At 35.3% G+C, this 14,475-nt stretch overlaps 1 protein-coding gene across 1 annotated transcript in view; it reads left to right on the top strand.

Moving 5' to 3' along the window:
- COL21A1 (collagen type XXI alpha 1 chain) overlaps positions 1-14,475 on the top strand; it is a 171,339-nt gene that overhangs the window by 52,054 nt on the left and 104,810 nt on the right. The window contains exon 3 of the mRNA XM_057303976.1: positions 3,049-3,600. Coding sequence (XP_057159959.1) covers positions 3,049-3,600 — 552 coding nt within the window. The remainder of the gene's footprint in view (positions 1-3,048; positions 3,601-14,475) is intronic.

The following is a 14,475-nucleotide window of genomic DNA, read 5'->3' as shown; positions in this document are numbered from 1 at the left end:
CATGTTAATGGCTTAGCATAGTGACATCTCAGTAGATGGTGACTGTTACTCTGATGGCCTATATGAGAGTTTGCATTAGAGAAGGAGAGCTATATTAATTGCAGTCTGCTACCCCAGCCATTATTTACAGATATCATACTTCTTTTAAAAAAGCTGGCTTATAACCGTATTTTAAAACTCAAACTCCCTTCTATAAATTGATAATGGTTCTATAGCACTTAAATTATATGGTTTGACAACTTGATTCAGCTTGCTTAAAATTTATAAATAAGAATTTAATGTTTGTATAACACTTTTATAGTTTAATCCACTCAGGTACTATACCAGGTAGATATTCTTTTCTCTGTTTTTTGAATAGGAAAAGAGAGTCTCAAAATTTAAGGGGCTTACCTAATATCATACAGCTGGTTAGAGCTATAACTAGTATTTGAACTATGCCTTTGATCCTCAGTCTATATTTTTTTTCCTATGACACTCGTGATATATATCTCTAAGGAGCAGGTCTCTTGGAGTGGTATTTTGTCTAGTTTTTATAAATGGCAGTACTTGCTTTTGTACCCATGCTCTTGGCTAACCTTGCAGTTATGAAAGATATGGTCCATGGCTCTGGAAAAGGATAGAAGGGCCAAGAATAACACTTGTAAGAGTTTATAAACGCTGAATCAAGTGGCACACAAACACTAGTAGGTCTAGACAATGAGTCTCATAGTGTTGAGGAAGGACAACCCTGAAGAACTGCAAACATAACTTGTCTGTCCTTTTGTCTCTCCCACAAAGGCCCAATAACAGCATGTCTCTAATCCCAGTCCAGCTTCCAAAGAAACCCAGAAGAACTGCATTCCCTTGGGTTAGAAAATTTGCCTGTGGGGGCAGAATTCCATTTCTGCTGCCGCCAGCCTGAACTCTGGCAGTGTTCACCATGACAAAAGATGTTGGAATAATGTTCCTCATGCTTTTTTGGACTTCACTACCACCTTGAGAGTGACATCATAATCATGGTTACATTTTTTAGATAAATCCATTTTTGGCAGTTAAAAAATTTTTTTGGTAACTTCTGGACTGCGTGTTCACCTGACAATAGTGTTTATTTTTGCTAGTTACTGTGATGGGTGAGTTAACTTTAAAATCGAGGCATCTTTGTGTGAGCCTTGTCATCATCCCAGATACGGAAGTAGAGGAAAAGAATGGAAAGGAAAGGAGAGGGAAAGAGAGAGAGAGATTGATGGATTGATTTTACTTATAAAGAAATGCAAAAATACAAATACTAATTGTCACTGAGCATTGTTTTTTCCTCCAGGACTGTCCTTTGCAATTATGGTATCTTATTTATAAGGTTTACAGAAAATAAATCATTACGTTGTGCATCTGATCAGTACTTTAAGTTTAAAGTAGTACATTTAAATTGGGCATGGGATCCCTGGTAAGGGAGACCATTAATATGAGTAAAAACACAAGAGTTAAAATTTGTTATCATATTACCTTGCCTCACCCTTTTCCAACTTACCATCTCCAGGGACATGTGATCTTTATTGTATGGGCCATAAATGGTGGTATTTTTGCTGCTGTGAGTGCAAAATTGAGAGTAAGAGAAAGGAAGTGTAGCCATTCCTTTCAATGTACTCTGTTGGCCATTTCAAACTATTGGAATTACTCAAACCAGTTTGTCTTTTGGGCTGTGTTCAGTTCTTACCTCTGGACCTTTATACTTACTACTCCCTCTGATTAGAAGGTCCTCCTCTTCACCTGGCTTAAAGCTCTCCTTTTAGATCTCAGGTTCCCTGTCAGCTTTCCCACAAGATCTGCTCTGACTTTGCAGTTAGTTTGCTACCCCCTCCTAAGTGTTCTCATAATATTTTGTACTTTCCCTACCCAGCCAGTTGTCTGTCTTAATAGACTATGAGATCTGTTCGAGATATCTTATGCAACTTTGAAGCTGGTACCTAGCATAATATCAAACACAGAGTATGTATTCAATATGCATATACTGAAAGAATAAAATAGGGTTGGAGGCATACTGTGTACTGTGGAAAAGACAGTTAAGATGTTTTTCTTTCCACAAGTGTTTAGAACCTTTCTAGGTGTAACTTACACCAAAGATAGTTTTTATTTGTTCTCCAGCAGAACTCTCATGTGTGCTGATCACATGTGTTTCCTGGTATCTTGAAACAAGAATCTTTATCTCTGTGGAGGAAGAATAGCTTTATACTCATTAACAAAGATTCACTTAGCACAAGTGTCTTATTGGCTGAAGACGAGAGATCAGATCTTTAAACACTTACCCTGCTTGTAGTGCAAGAGTAGACTACATTGATGATCTTGGTTCATTAAACTTTTATCAACTATATCAGAGAATATGGATCTTTACTGGCTAGTTGAGTCCTGAAGTTGGCAAAAAGTTTTTTTGCTTTTGAATTTCATTCTCCCATTCATTGATTTATGTTTATTTTTATAAATATTTCAGGTTAGCGTTAAACTAAACATAATTCGTGGATAACTTAAAAGAATGCTATTAGCGTATAGCTGAAAATCATTTATTTATTTATTTATTTATTTATTTATTTATTTATTTATTTTTGTGTTTTCATTTATTCAGTGGGGAAATGGAATTAAATGTTGCTTTATGGTGATGCCTGCCCCTACAAAGAGTTATCTAGATATCATGTCAAATACAGCGTTCAATTTTTTATTCCCTACTTTTAAAGCTGAATCACTAATCCTTAAATTGAGATAAGAGAAATTAAAAATGTCAACAAAAAGAATAGTTCTCATTTAGAAAGAATTTTCATGAGTTAGGCAGTGTATCTTATTGAATTTTCACAAAGCTCCTATGAACTGGTTACTTTTTCTTTTTAAAATTTTAGCTTTATTGAGGTATAATGGAGATATAAAATTGTATTATTTTTAAAGTGTACCTCATGGAAATTTGATACACATGTATGTTGTGAAAGGATCCCCCGACATCTGCTTAAAGATCATGCAGTAAAAACTTCTCTCATGATTTGCTTTTTATACAACAAATGTGCTCTGATGTTTTTCTTTTTCACTTAGGTTGTCGTACTGCTCCGACAGATTTAGTTTTCATCTTAGATGGCTCTTACAGTGTTGGCCCAGAAAACTTTGAAATAGTGAAAAAATGGCTTGTCAATATCACAAAAAACTTTGACATAGGACCAAAGTTTATTCAGGTTGGAGTGGTCCAGTATAGTGACTACCCTGTATTGGAGATTCCTCTTGGAAGCCATGATTCCGGAGAGAATTTGGTGGCAGCAATGGAATCCATACATTACCTGGGTGGAAACACAAGGACCGGAAAGGCCATCCAGTTTGCACTTGATTACCTTTTTGCCAAGTCCTCACGGTTTCTGACTAAGATAGCAGTAGTACTTACAGATGGTAAATCCCAAGATGAAGTTAAAGATGCAGCAGAAGCAGCAAGAGACAGTAAAATAACATTATTTGCTATTGGCGTTGGTTCAGAGACAGAAGATGCAGAACTTAGAGCTATTGCCAATAAGCCTTCATCTACTTATGTGTTTTATGTGGAAGACTATATTGCAATATCCAAAATAAGGGAGGTGATGAAGCAGAAACTTTGTGAAGGTAAGCCTTAATAGAATTTGGAAACAATAATTGCATTTTCTAACACTTTTGAATAACCTGCTTATTTATACTGGTGTAGTTATATTTAGTGTCAAATTATCTATCATGTTAGAATGGAGGTGAATGCGTAGTTTTGTGTTTCATTTATTCTGGATAAATTTTGTTTTTAGAAACAATTAAAATCTGCAGTTGGAAAAATATCATACTTTGTTTTTTTGTTGCTTTTTCTTTTCAATTACAGCGTGTCTGTTGTGGAGATGGAAGAATATAAAGACACATAAATAATCAGAATATATGTAAACCACACGTGATCATTATTACTCTTGTTAGGGAGTTTTTTGTCTTTTTCATTCCAGTCTTTCTTTTTTTTATTTCAGTGTGTCTGAGAGCTTATTCATGTGCCTAAATAAGGATAACATTGTATATATAATTTCATACTCCATTTTCATACTATTGTATATTCTTTTTATGTATAATTTTCATCCTCTAGTAACATGATAGACAATCTCAGTCTCCTAAGATAATTCATTTAATAATTTCCCTTTTTTTTATGTTTAGTTCATTTCTTTTTAAAAATTTTTTAATCTAAATTCTGGTTAGTTAACATATAGTATAGTACTGGTTTCAGGAGTAGAATTTAGTGATTCATCACTAAAAATTTTTTATCTAAATTCTGGTTTGTTAACATTTAGTGTAGCATTGGTTTCAGGAATAGAATTTAGTGATTCATCACCTAACGCCTAGTGCTCATCACAACAAGTGCCCTCCTTAATACCCATCACACATTTAGTGCATCCCCCACCCACCATCCCTCTGTCAACTCTCAATTTGATCTATGTAGTTAAGAGTCTGTTTTATGGTTTGCCTCTCTCTCTCTTTTTTTCCCCTATGTTCATCTGCTTTGTTTTTTAAATTCGACATATGAGTGGATTCGTAGGGTATTTCTTTTTTGACTTATTTCTCTTAACATGATACACTTGCTCCATCCATGTCATTGCAAATGGCAAGATTTCTTTCTTTTTGATGATGGAGTAATATGTGTGTGTGCGCACGCGTGTGCGCATACGCGCGCACACGCACACACATTTTCTTTATCCATTCATCAGTCTATGTGTTTTGTTCATTTCTAAGTTTTTCTACTATTCTTGTGAATATTCTTGTACAGAATTCTGAATGGGAATCTCATTTCTTTCAAAAACAAAGGTCAAATTACGAACATTGCTGAAGCTCTGGAAAAATGTTAAAAATTGCTCTTGAGAAAGACTTAAATTTCTACCATCAGTGAGAGAACATTAAAAAATGTAGTACTTTTTAGTAATTATTTTTATATTCATGAAATCTAACTTTGTGTTTATGATAAGTCCATGGTATGGAAAAGCTCCAATTTTTGGCAAATATTAATCCTATTAGGACATAGACATGCTTATGTTCATATTATTTTGGGGGAGAGTAATTTGTTTGTCATATTATAGGCATTTAAGATATAATATACCTAAAAAATAATATTCATGTAAAATGGAAAGGCTTTTTTTTTTTTTCTAATTTACCTAAAAAGTCTCCAAAAATATGTTGGTTCACATTTGATAGAAACATTTCTGAGGTGCTTGGGTGACTCAGTCAGTTAAGCGTCTATCTTCACCTCAGGTCATGATCCCAGGGTCCTGGGATTGAACCCTGGATCAGGCTTCCTGCTTAGTGGAGAGACTGTGTCTTCCTCTCACTCTCCTTCTGTGCTCTCTCTCTCTGTCTCAAATAAATAAAATATTAAAAAAAAAAAAAAAGAAAGAAACATTTCTAAGTGATTGGGGCCTAGAAGACAAATTTATTTCTCTATTTTCTTCATATTTGGGGACTATAGTACAGAAAAAAATTTAATTTTTAAATTATTTAAGAAGGGATAGAAATTATGCACTTTCTTTAATCACACTTTTCAAAAGGTACTCTAGCAAGTACAAATGATCATCACAGTTATTCTTTTATGTTTCTAACAGTAGGACTTTGTTGACTTTTGTCATCTTGAACAGAAGAATTTATATTTGTTTCCCAGTTTTATTGAAAAATAATTGACATACATAGATTTTTCAATACGTTTTAAGATTAGAGTTAGAATTCTTTGGTTTTGAAGCTAGGTATATTTCATTATTAAAACAGACTTTTCATGGTGATATTTTACTTACCATTCTTTTATATCCTAAAATATGAATTTGACTAAGTACGTCTGGGCTGTACTTGCTTCAGAGACTTTCTGTAGATACATATTTTGGTAAAGGAATTCTATTTAAAAAATTCTAATTACACGTGAAAGAGTAGCTGTGCTTAAAAGGGTAAAAAAAATTCTTTTAGCAAAAATGTCCAGTCTGTAAAAAAAAGAAAAATTTGAAACCTTGCCACATATTTCTTCATGCACACTCAAAGAAAGAATGTAAGTAATGTCTGTGTCTATTCAGTTCACAAACATGCTGTACAATAGCCATCTTTTAAAATGTAGTTTTTGAAATTGTACTTAGGGAAATATAAAGGCTTTTTTGCCTTGACTCTTTCAATAACTATTAGATTATGATTAATGTATTGTTGTATTGCAGAAGCCTCAAATCATGCAATTTATAATTTCCTTTTTTTTTTGACAAGTGGTTACATTCTACCTTGAGGTGCTTATCCTATAGGATTACCATTTTCTAATTTTGTTCACTTTTATACTCTTGTTGTGATTGATCCACAATGAACAAAATATTATTTACTTCTTTGGTCCCACGTGGATTATTTCATACCATTTCCTTAAAGGTGTATTCTGTAATACGTTCCTTATTTCAGGATGATCTTTTTGTAATGGACAATGATTTCTTTATCTGTCTGAGAGTTTAATTTTTTTCTTTTTCTTTCTATTTTTTTATTATAAAAAACACTTGAGCTCTAACCTTTTAAACACTTTAAGTGTATAGTACAGTATAGTTAACTACAAGGACAGTGTTGCACTGTAGATATCTAGAACTTCTTCATGTTGCATGACAGAAACTTTGTGCCCATTGGACAGCTACTCCCAGTTTCCCTCTCTCTCCCACTCTGACAGCCACCATTCTGCTTTCTGTTGTTATGAGTTTGACTACATATTTCATAAAGGTGGAATCATGCAGTATTTGTCCTTCTGTGACTGGCTATTGGGATCTTGATAGGGATTACATTGAAACTATAGGTCACTTTGGGTGATGCAGAAATTTTTGCATTATTAAGTTTTCCAGTCCCTGAACATGAGATGTTTCTACTTGTTGGTGATTTCTTTAGTTTCTTTTAGCAGTGTTTTATAATTTTCAGCATTCAAGTCTTTCGCCTCCTTGGTTAAGTTTATTCCCTAGTATTTTATTACTTTTGATGCTCTGGCTAGTACTTCATATACTATGTTGAATAGAAGTGGCAAGAATGGGCATCCTTGTCTTGTTCCTGATCTTAAAGGAGGAGCTTTTGATTTTTCACCATTGATTATGATGTTAACTGTGGTCTTTTCATAAATGACCTTTATTATGTTGAGGTAAGTTCCTTCTTAATTTGGTGAGTGTTTTTATTATGAAAGAATGTTAAATTTTGTCAAATGTTTTTTCTGCAAATATTGAGATGATCATGTGACTTTTATCCTTTATTCTGTTAATGTGGTGTATTGCACTGATTAATTTCATAGGTTAAACCATCTTTGCATCTCAAGGATAAATTCCACTGGGTCATGATGTATGATTTTTTGGGATCCTTTTTATAATGCCGTTGAATTCAATTTGTTGGTAATTTGTGGAGGATTTTTATATCTATATTCATCAGGAATATGGACCTTTAGTTTTCTTTCCCTGTAGTGTCTTTTTCTGTCCTTTATGTCAGGGCAGTGCTGGCCTTATAAAAAGTTTGGAAGTATTCTCTCTTCAGTTTTTTTGTAAGAGTTTGAGAAGGATTGGCATTAATTCTTTAAGTGTTTGGTAGAATTCACGAGTGAAGGCACCTGGTCCTGGGCTTTTCTTTGTTGGGAGGTATTTTTTGATTACTGATTCTGTATCCTTAAGAATTATAGGACTGTTTACAAGAAACAACAATTGCTGGAGAGGATGTGGAGAAAGGGGATCCCTCCTACATTGTTGGTGGGAATGCAAGTTGGTACAGCCACTCTGGAAAACAGTATGGAGGTCCCTTAAAAAGTTAAAAATTGAGCTACCCTATGACCCAGCCATTGCACTACTGGGTATTTACCCCAAAGATACAGATGTAGTGAAGAGAAGGGCCATATGCACCCCAATGTTCCTAGCAGCATTGTCCACAATAGCTAAATCGTGGAAGGAACCGAGATGCCTTCAACAGATGACTGGATTAAGAAGTTGTGGTCCATATATACAATGGAATATTAGTCAGCTATCAGAAGGAACGAGTTCTCAACATTTGCTGCAGCATGGACAGCACTGGAGGAGATAATGCTAAGTGAAATAAGTCAAGCAGAGAAAGACAATTATATGATTTCTCTCATCTATGGAACATAAGAACAAGGAAGATCGGTAGGGGAGGAAAGGGATAAAGAAAGGGGGGTAATCAGAAGGGGGAATGAAGCATGAGAGACTACGGACTCTGAGAAACAAACTGAGGGCTTCAGAGGGGAGGGAGGTGGGGGAATGGGATGGACTGGTGATGGGTAGTAAGGAGGGCACGTATTGCATGGTGCACTGGGTATTATACGCAACTAATGAATCATCGAACTTTACATCAGAAACCGGGGATGTACTGTATGGTGACTAACATAATATAATAAAAAAAACATTTAAAAAAAAAAGAATTATAGGCCTGTTTAGATTTTCTATTTCTTCATGATTCAGTCTTGGTAGGGTGTATAGTTTAGAAATTTATCCATTTCTAGTTTAGAAATTTATCCATTTTTTCTAGGTTATCAAAATTGTTTATGTGTAATTATTACAGTCCCTTATGATCGTTTGTGTTTCTGTGGTATTAGTTGTAATGTGTCCTCTTTCATTCCTAGTTTTATTTATTTGAATCTTCTCTTTTTTTCCCTTAGTTAATCTAGCTAAAGTTATGTCAGTTTTGTTGATCTTAGAAAAAAACAAACTCTTAATTTTCTTTTTCTTTTTTTTGCTTTTACTCTTCTTTCATTTATTTCTGCTCTAATCTTAATTATCTTAAAGGTTATTAAAATTTCAATTATTCTCTTGTTCCTGTTAGTTTTGGGCTCAGTTTGTTCTTTTTCTAATTTTTTAATAAATACAGTTAGGTTGTTTGAGATCCTTTATTCCAAAATACTTAGTATTTTGCTGCATCTCATAAGTTTTGGCGTGTTGTTTTAGTTTTTGTTTATCTCAAGATATTTTCTAATTTCTTTTGATTTCTTTTTTGAGTCTGTGGTTGAACAAATGGTTGTTCAAGAGCATGTTGTTTAATGTCCACGTATTTGTGAATGTTCCATTTTTCCTCCTATCATTAATTTCTAGTTTCATTATGTTGTGGTTGGGAGATACATTTGGTATGATTTCAGTCTTCTTAAATTTGTTAAGACGTATTTTTTGACCTAACATATGGTCTATCCTGGAAAATGTTTCATTTGCACTTAAGAAGAATGTGTATTCTGCTGCTGTGTGGTGGAATGTTCTGTATATCTCTGTTAGCTCCATTTGGCCTATAGTGTTGTTCAAGTTCTGTGTTCCTTTTTGGTCTTTTGTTTGGATGTTCTATTCATTATTGAAATAAAACATTGAAATCCCTTACTATTATTGTGTATTCTGTTTCTATGTCTACTATTTCTCCCTTCAGTTCTGTCATTGTTTGCTTCATATATTTGGGTGCTATGATGTTGGGTGCATATATATTTATAATTGTTATGCCTTGCCGGTGAATCGACCCTTTTATTATCATATCATGTCCTTCTTTGTCTCATTTGAGTTTTTAACTTAGTCTGTTTTGTCTAAGTATTGCCACCTTTGCTGTGTTTTGGTTACCATCTGCATGGAGTATCTTTTAGCCCCCTTACTTTTAGCCTGTGTGTGTCTGTAATCCTAAAGTACATATCTTGTAGGCAGTATGTAGTTGGATTTTTTTTTTTTTTTTTGGTCCATTTAGCCACTCTGTGTCTTTGTATTTGGGAGTTTAATCCATTTATATCTGAAATAGCAATAGGGAAATATTTAATACCACCATTTTGTTCATCATTTTCAGTCTGTCTTATACCTTTTTTGGTCTCTCTTTTCTCTCTTGCTTTGTGTTTTTTCCTTTGTGTTTCATTCACTTTTTTTTTGTAGTGATATGTTTTGTTTTTTTCTCATTTTCTTTTGTGTATCTTATAGGTATTTCCGTTGTGGTTACTATGGGAGTTACATAAAGCAGCATATAGTTACAGCAGTCTATTTTAAGCTGATAAGTTAATTTCAATCACATACAAATACTCAATGTTTTTGCTTCTCCCTGCCCCCTAACACTTTGTTATTAATGTTACAAATCGTCTTACATTGTGTATTCATTAGCATATTTTTACAGTTGTAGTTATTGTTTATAATTTTTTTAACTTCTCTATCAGAATTAAAAATGATTTATATATAATACTGTTACAGTATTATAGTATTATGAACTTGTCTATATATTTAACCTGTAAGGTTTTTTTTAGAGATTTATTTATTTTTATTTTAGAGTGACAGTGCAAGAGAGCATGTGCATGCACAGCGGGGAGGGGTAGAAGGAGAGGGGGAAGGAGTCTTAAGCAGACTCCATGCTGAGCAAGGAGCCTGACATGGGGCTCGATCTCACAACCCTGAGATCATGACCTGAGCTGAAACCAGGAGTTGAACACATGACTGACTGTGCCACCCAGGTGCCCCTAACCAGAGAGTTTTATACTTTGCAGTGCTTTTGTGTTGTTGTTTAATGTCCTTTAATTTCAACCTGAAGATTTCCTTAGTATTTCTTATAAGGCAGGGTGATGAACTCCTTCAGCCTTTTTTAATCTGGGAAAGTGTTTATTTCTTTTTAATTTTCGAAGAATATTTTGCCAGTTATAGTTTTTTCAGTTGGCATTTTTTTTCTTTCAGCAAGCACTTTGAGTATATCATCCCATTCCCTTGTGGCCTACAAGGTTTCTATTGAGAAATCTGCCAGCAGTCCTATGGGGTGGGGGGGAGATACCCTTGTACATAATGAGTGGCTTTTTCTCTTGCTGCTTTCAAAACTCTTTTTCCCCCCTGACGATTTGATTATAATATGTCTTAATGTGGATTTCTTTGGGTTCTTTAATTTGGATGTACATTTCCTTTCCTAGATTTGAGAAATTTTTGGCTATTATTCTTCAGCTAAACTCTGCCCCTTTCTCCCCTGAAACGTCTGTAACATGTATATTGGTGTACTTCATGGTGTCTCATAAGTCACTTAGGCTTTCTTCAGTCTTTCTCATTCTTTAAAATTTTTGTTCTTCTGCCCAGATATTTTCAAATAACCTTCTTTAAGTTTTTGATTCTTTCTTCTGATTTATTGAGTCTGATTTGGAGCCGCTCCAGTCCTTTTTTTTTTTTTTTTTCTTCCAGTTCAGTTATTGGGTTCTTCAGGTCCAAAATTTCTTTTTGGTTCTCCTTTATATTTTATATCTCTGTTGATGCTCTCGTTTTGTTTATACCATCAATTTCTTAAGCTCATAGGGCATCTTTATTATGGTTGTTTTGAATTCCTTTTCAGGTAATACACCTCCCTTTCTTTAGGGTTGGTGTCTGGAGAGTTATTCTGTTTCTTTGATTGGATCATGTTTCCCTGTTCCGTTGTGTATCTTACAGCTTTGTTTTGGGATTCACTCATTTGAAAAAATAGTCGCTTCTCTCAGTCTTTACCAACTGGCTTTGTACAGGGCAAGTCCCATTAGTCTGTCTAGTGATTCTGGGGGCCCTTGAAGCCTTTTATGGAGGGATGCCATTTCTCTGGGTGTGAGTGAGCAGTTTCTCAATTAGAGAGGTTTGCTGTTTTTTTTTCCCCCCAGGATCTCATAATCTCTCACTCCCTTTGGTATCTGTCAGTAGCTCTTTAAGTTCTCTAGTTTCGTAATAAGCTTCCCCATCTTGTTCTCAGTGGGCATTAGGCATCCAAAGTGTTCTGGTTCCCTGTCAGCATCCTTAGTCAAGTGGACCGGTATTATTCCCTCAGCCAGCCCTTGGGAAAGCTAGAATGCTGGATACATGCTCCACTCTTTTCCTTCAGAGGGAGAAGGCTCAAGTTGTGTGTCTTCTCTTGATGGTGCTGAGCCATGCCAGCCACAACAAGCTCTCTCCCCCCACCCCATGACTCTTTTTGTTCTCAGCAGTTCCCAGGAATCCAAATGATTCCAGTTCCTTCAGTGCTCCAAATGAGGTGAGACTGAAACCAGTCTCTTGGGCAGCCCTGTGGATACATGCTCCACTTTTTTTTTTTTTCCCCACTCAAGGGCAGTATCGCAAGCGAGGGTGTCCTCTGCTGGCACTTACTTGTACAGGCCTGGGGGAGGGAACGATGTGGATAAAGTGAAATTACTCATATTACTTGTTTCAGTGAGGCTGTTCTTGGCTTTGTGCTCAACTGGGGTACTTCAACTTCTTAACCTAAATCTGGAATTTTCATAAAGGTATTTTGGTCCATTTATTATTGTTAAATCAGTGTTTCATTCAGTGGGAGAATGTGGGCTGTGACTTTCTAGTCCACCATCTTGCTGACATCATTCTTCTGTTTCTTTTTTGAGTAAATCAGGAATGGGCTTGATGCAAAAAGAGGAGAGAAAGGAGAGAGAAAGAAATATCCCCTTGTGCCCTGGAAGATACCATCCTTAGGTGTCTTTAAGGGCTTCCAGCAGCTGGTGGCTTGAATTACTGGGTTTTAGGACCCATATTTTAATTCACGTATGTTGAGCTTGCCTGTGCACAGGTGCGGGTAAAGAGCAGGCTCTAGAAAATTGCCTGTGTATTCTGTTTTATTTTCCGCCATCTTGACTTTTGGGTGAGGCAGGAAATTTATCTGTTTTTTTAAAAGAGTGTATGATGTTGACTTGCTCAAACAGGGCCAAAGACTAGAGGTCAGAAGGCAATTAGCTTTGCATCCTCAGCCTTACCTTCTGAGAGAGAGAGAGACACTGCTGCTTGAGTATAACTTTGGTATCTTTCATCCCATAAAACTTTGAGGCTTATTTCCTTCCAGTGCTTTCTACAATGATGCACTTTAACTTGGAATGATGTTTAGGACTTCTCCTGAATTTCTTTTCCGCCCATCAAAAATCACTCATACTTTGGGCGCCTAGGTAGCTCAGTCAGCTCAGAAGCATCTGCCTTCTGCTCAGGTCATGATCCCAGGGTCCCGGGATCCAGTTCTGCATTGGGTTCCCTGCTCTGTGGGGAGTCTGCTTCTTCCTCTGTCCCTCCGCCGCTCATGCTTGCTCTCTTTCTCTCTCAAAAATAAATAAAAATCTTAAAAATCACTCATACTCTGTATACTATTCTTCGCTTAGAGATTGCTGGATAATTTGATTATCTAATTCAAGCTTTACAATGCTTTGTAATAGTGGCCTGGTAGTTCACCCTGCCCTACTCATATAATTCCATCTGTAATTCATTAGAAGTCATTGAGGGTAAGGGTATACATATCAGCAATCATGGCCCAGACAAATGAGATGTTTTTGGAGGTGGCCAGTATTTTAGCTTCCATGGTTTCATAACATACATGTGATTAACTTTTCTGTCCTCATATAAAACTGATTCCCTTCCATTCATCCTCTTTACTGTTGGTACATATATACATGAATTTCCAACTATTGTGGTGGGGCAGGGGGAAATGAGAGGTGGGAGATGGGGTAAAGTTTGGTGCTTAGGATAGGACTGAGTATAATATTCCATAAAATCTCATCACACAGGAGAATCACTTTAAAATCTATCTGTAGATTAAAAGGTTTTGAATCTAATCTGTATTGAAGGCAACTTACATTGTCAGGGACTTGTAGTATATCTAAAAATATGAACTTTCCATTTAATTAGAGAGGCTAGAGCTATGTTCCCTCCAAATAAACACATATGGTTATATTTTATGTGAAAAATGATGTGTATTCATTAGAAAAGTAGAATGATTATGGCATGATTTAGAAAATATACAATTAAAGCATATAAACCTTGCTGTCAATGTTTATGATTGGCTCTAGGTGCAGTTGTGTGAATTAATTATGTCTAAGAAAGGAATGAACAAGAAAATACTCAGAATAATTTTCATTAGGAATGCTTAAAGCTTATATTGAAACTTTTCTCCATCTATAGTATTTGAGCAGGAATAACAAAAAAAATTTCATTACATAATCAGTGCTTCTGAAATGGAAAATGGCAAAACTAGATGAGTTATTTTTGTAATTTTGTAAGCCTTTAGAATTGTATTTTCCTTAACTATTCCTTAGGCCAAAGATGATTGTTATTTTTTATATTTTTTTTCTTATTGTTAAAAATAATATATTCTATGATCAGTGGGGCTACTTAATGGTGCAAGAGATTTTAACTTTCCTGGTTTGTGCACAATTTGTATTGAAGAGTAATAGGAGTCTCTTGTTCCCATTGATTTACCATTGAAATCTACGCTTACTGTATCCCATTGTTGGTCAGCCGTGCATCTGGCAGACATCTTCCTCAGATGAAGGACTGTTGACTCTAAATCAACCTAGATTTCAAGACAGTGGGATTACTTGCTGGTAGAGGAGGGTGAGATCATTCAGTCTGTAATGAGAAAAGAAATTGTGTGAAGTTGGGGCTGCCTTCTTTGTTATTTAACTAATCTTTGGTAAGAGGCTCTCTTTCCTATAATTTATTTTGGTTTTCCTATTTTATTATATTTTCAGTATGTTATGATGAAGCCTAAGTTATCACAACCTTG

Source organism: Ursus arctos, unplaced genomic scaffold (assembly GCF_023065955.2).
Source record: "Ursus arctos isolate Adak ecotype North America unplaced genomic scaffold, UrsArc2.0 scaffold_29, whole genome shotgun sequence".
Classification (NCBI taxonomy): Eukaryota; Metazoa; Chordata; class Mammalia; order Carnivora; family Ursidae; genus Ursus; species Ursus arctos.
The sequence above is the reverse complement of the archived record's forward strand: the minus strand, read 5'-3'. Positions and strand labels throughout refer to the sequence as shown.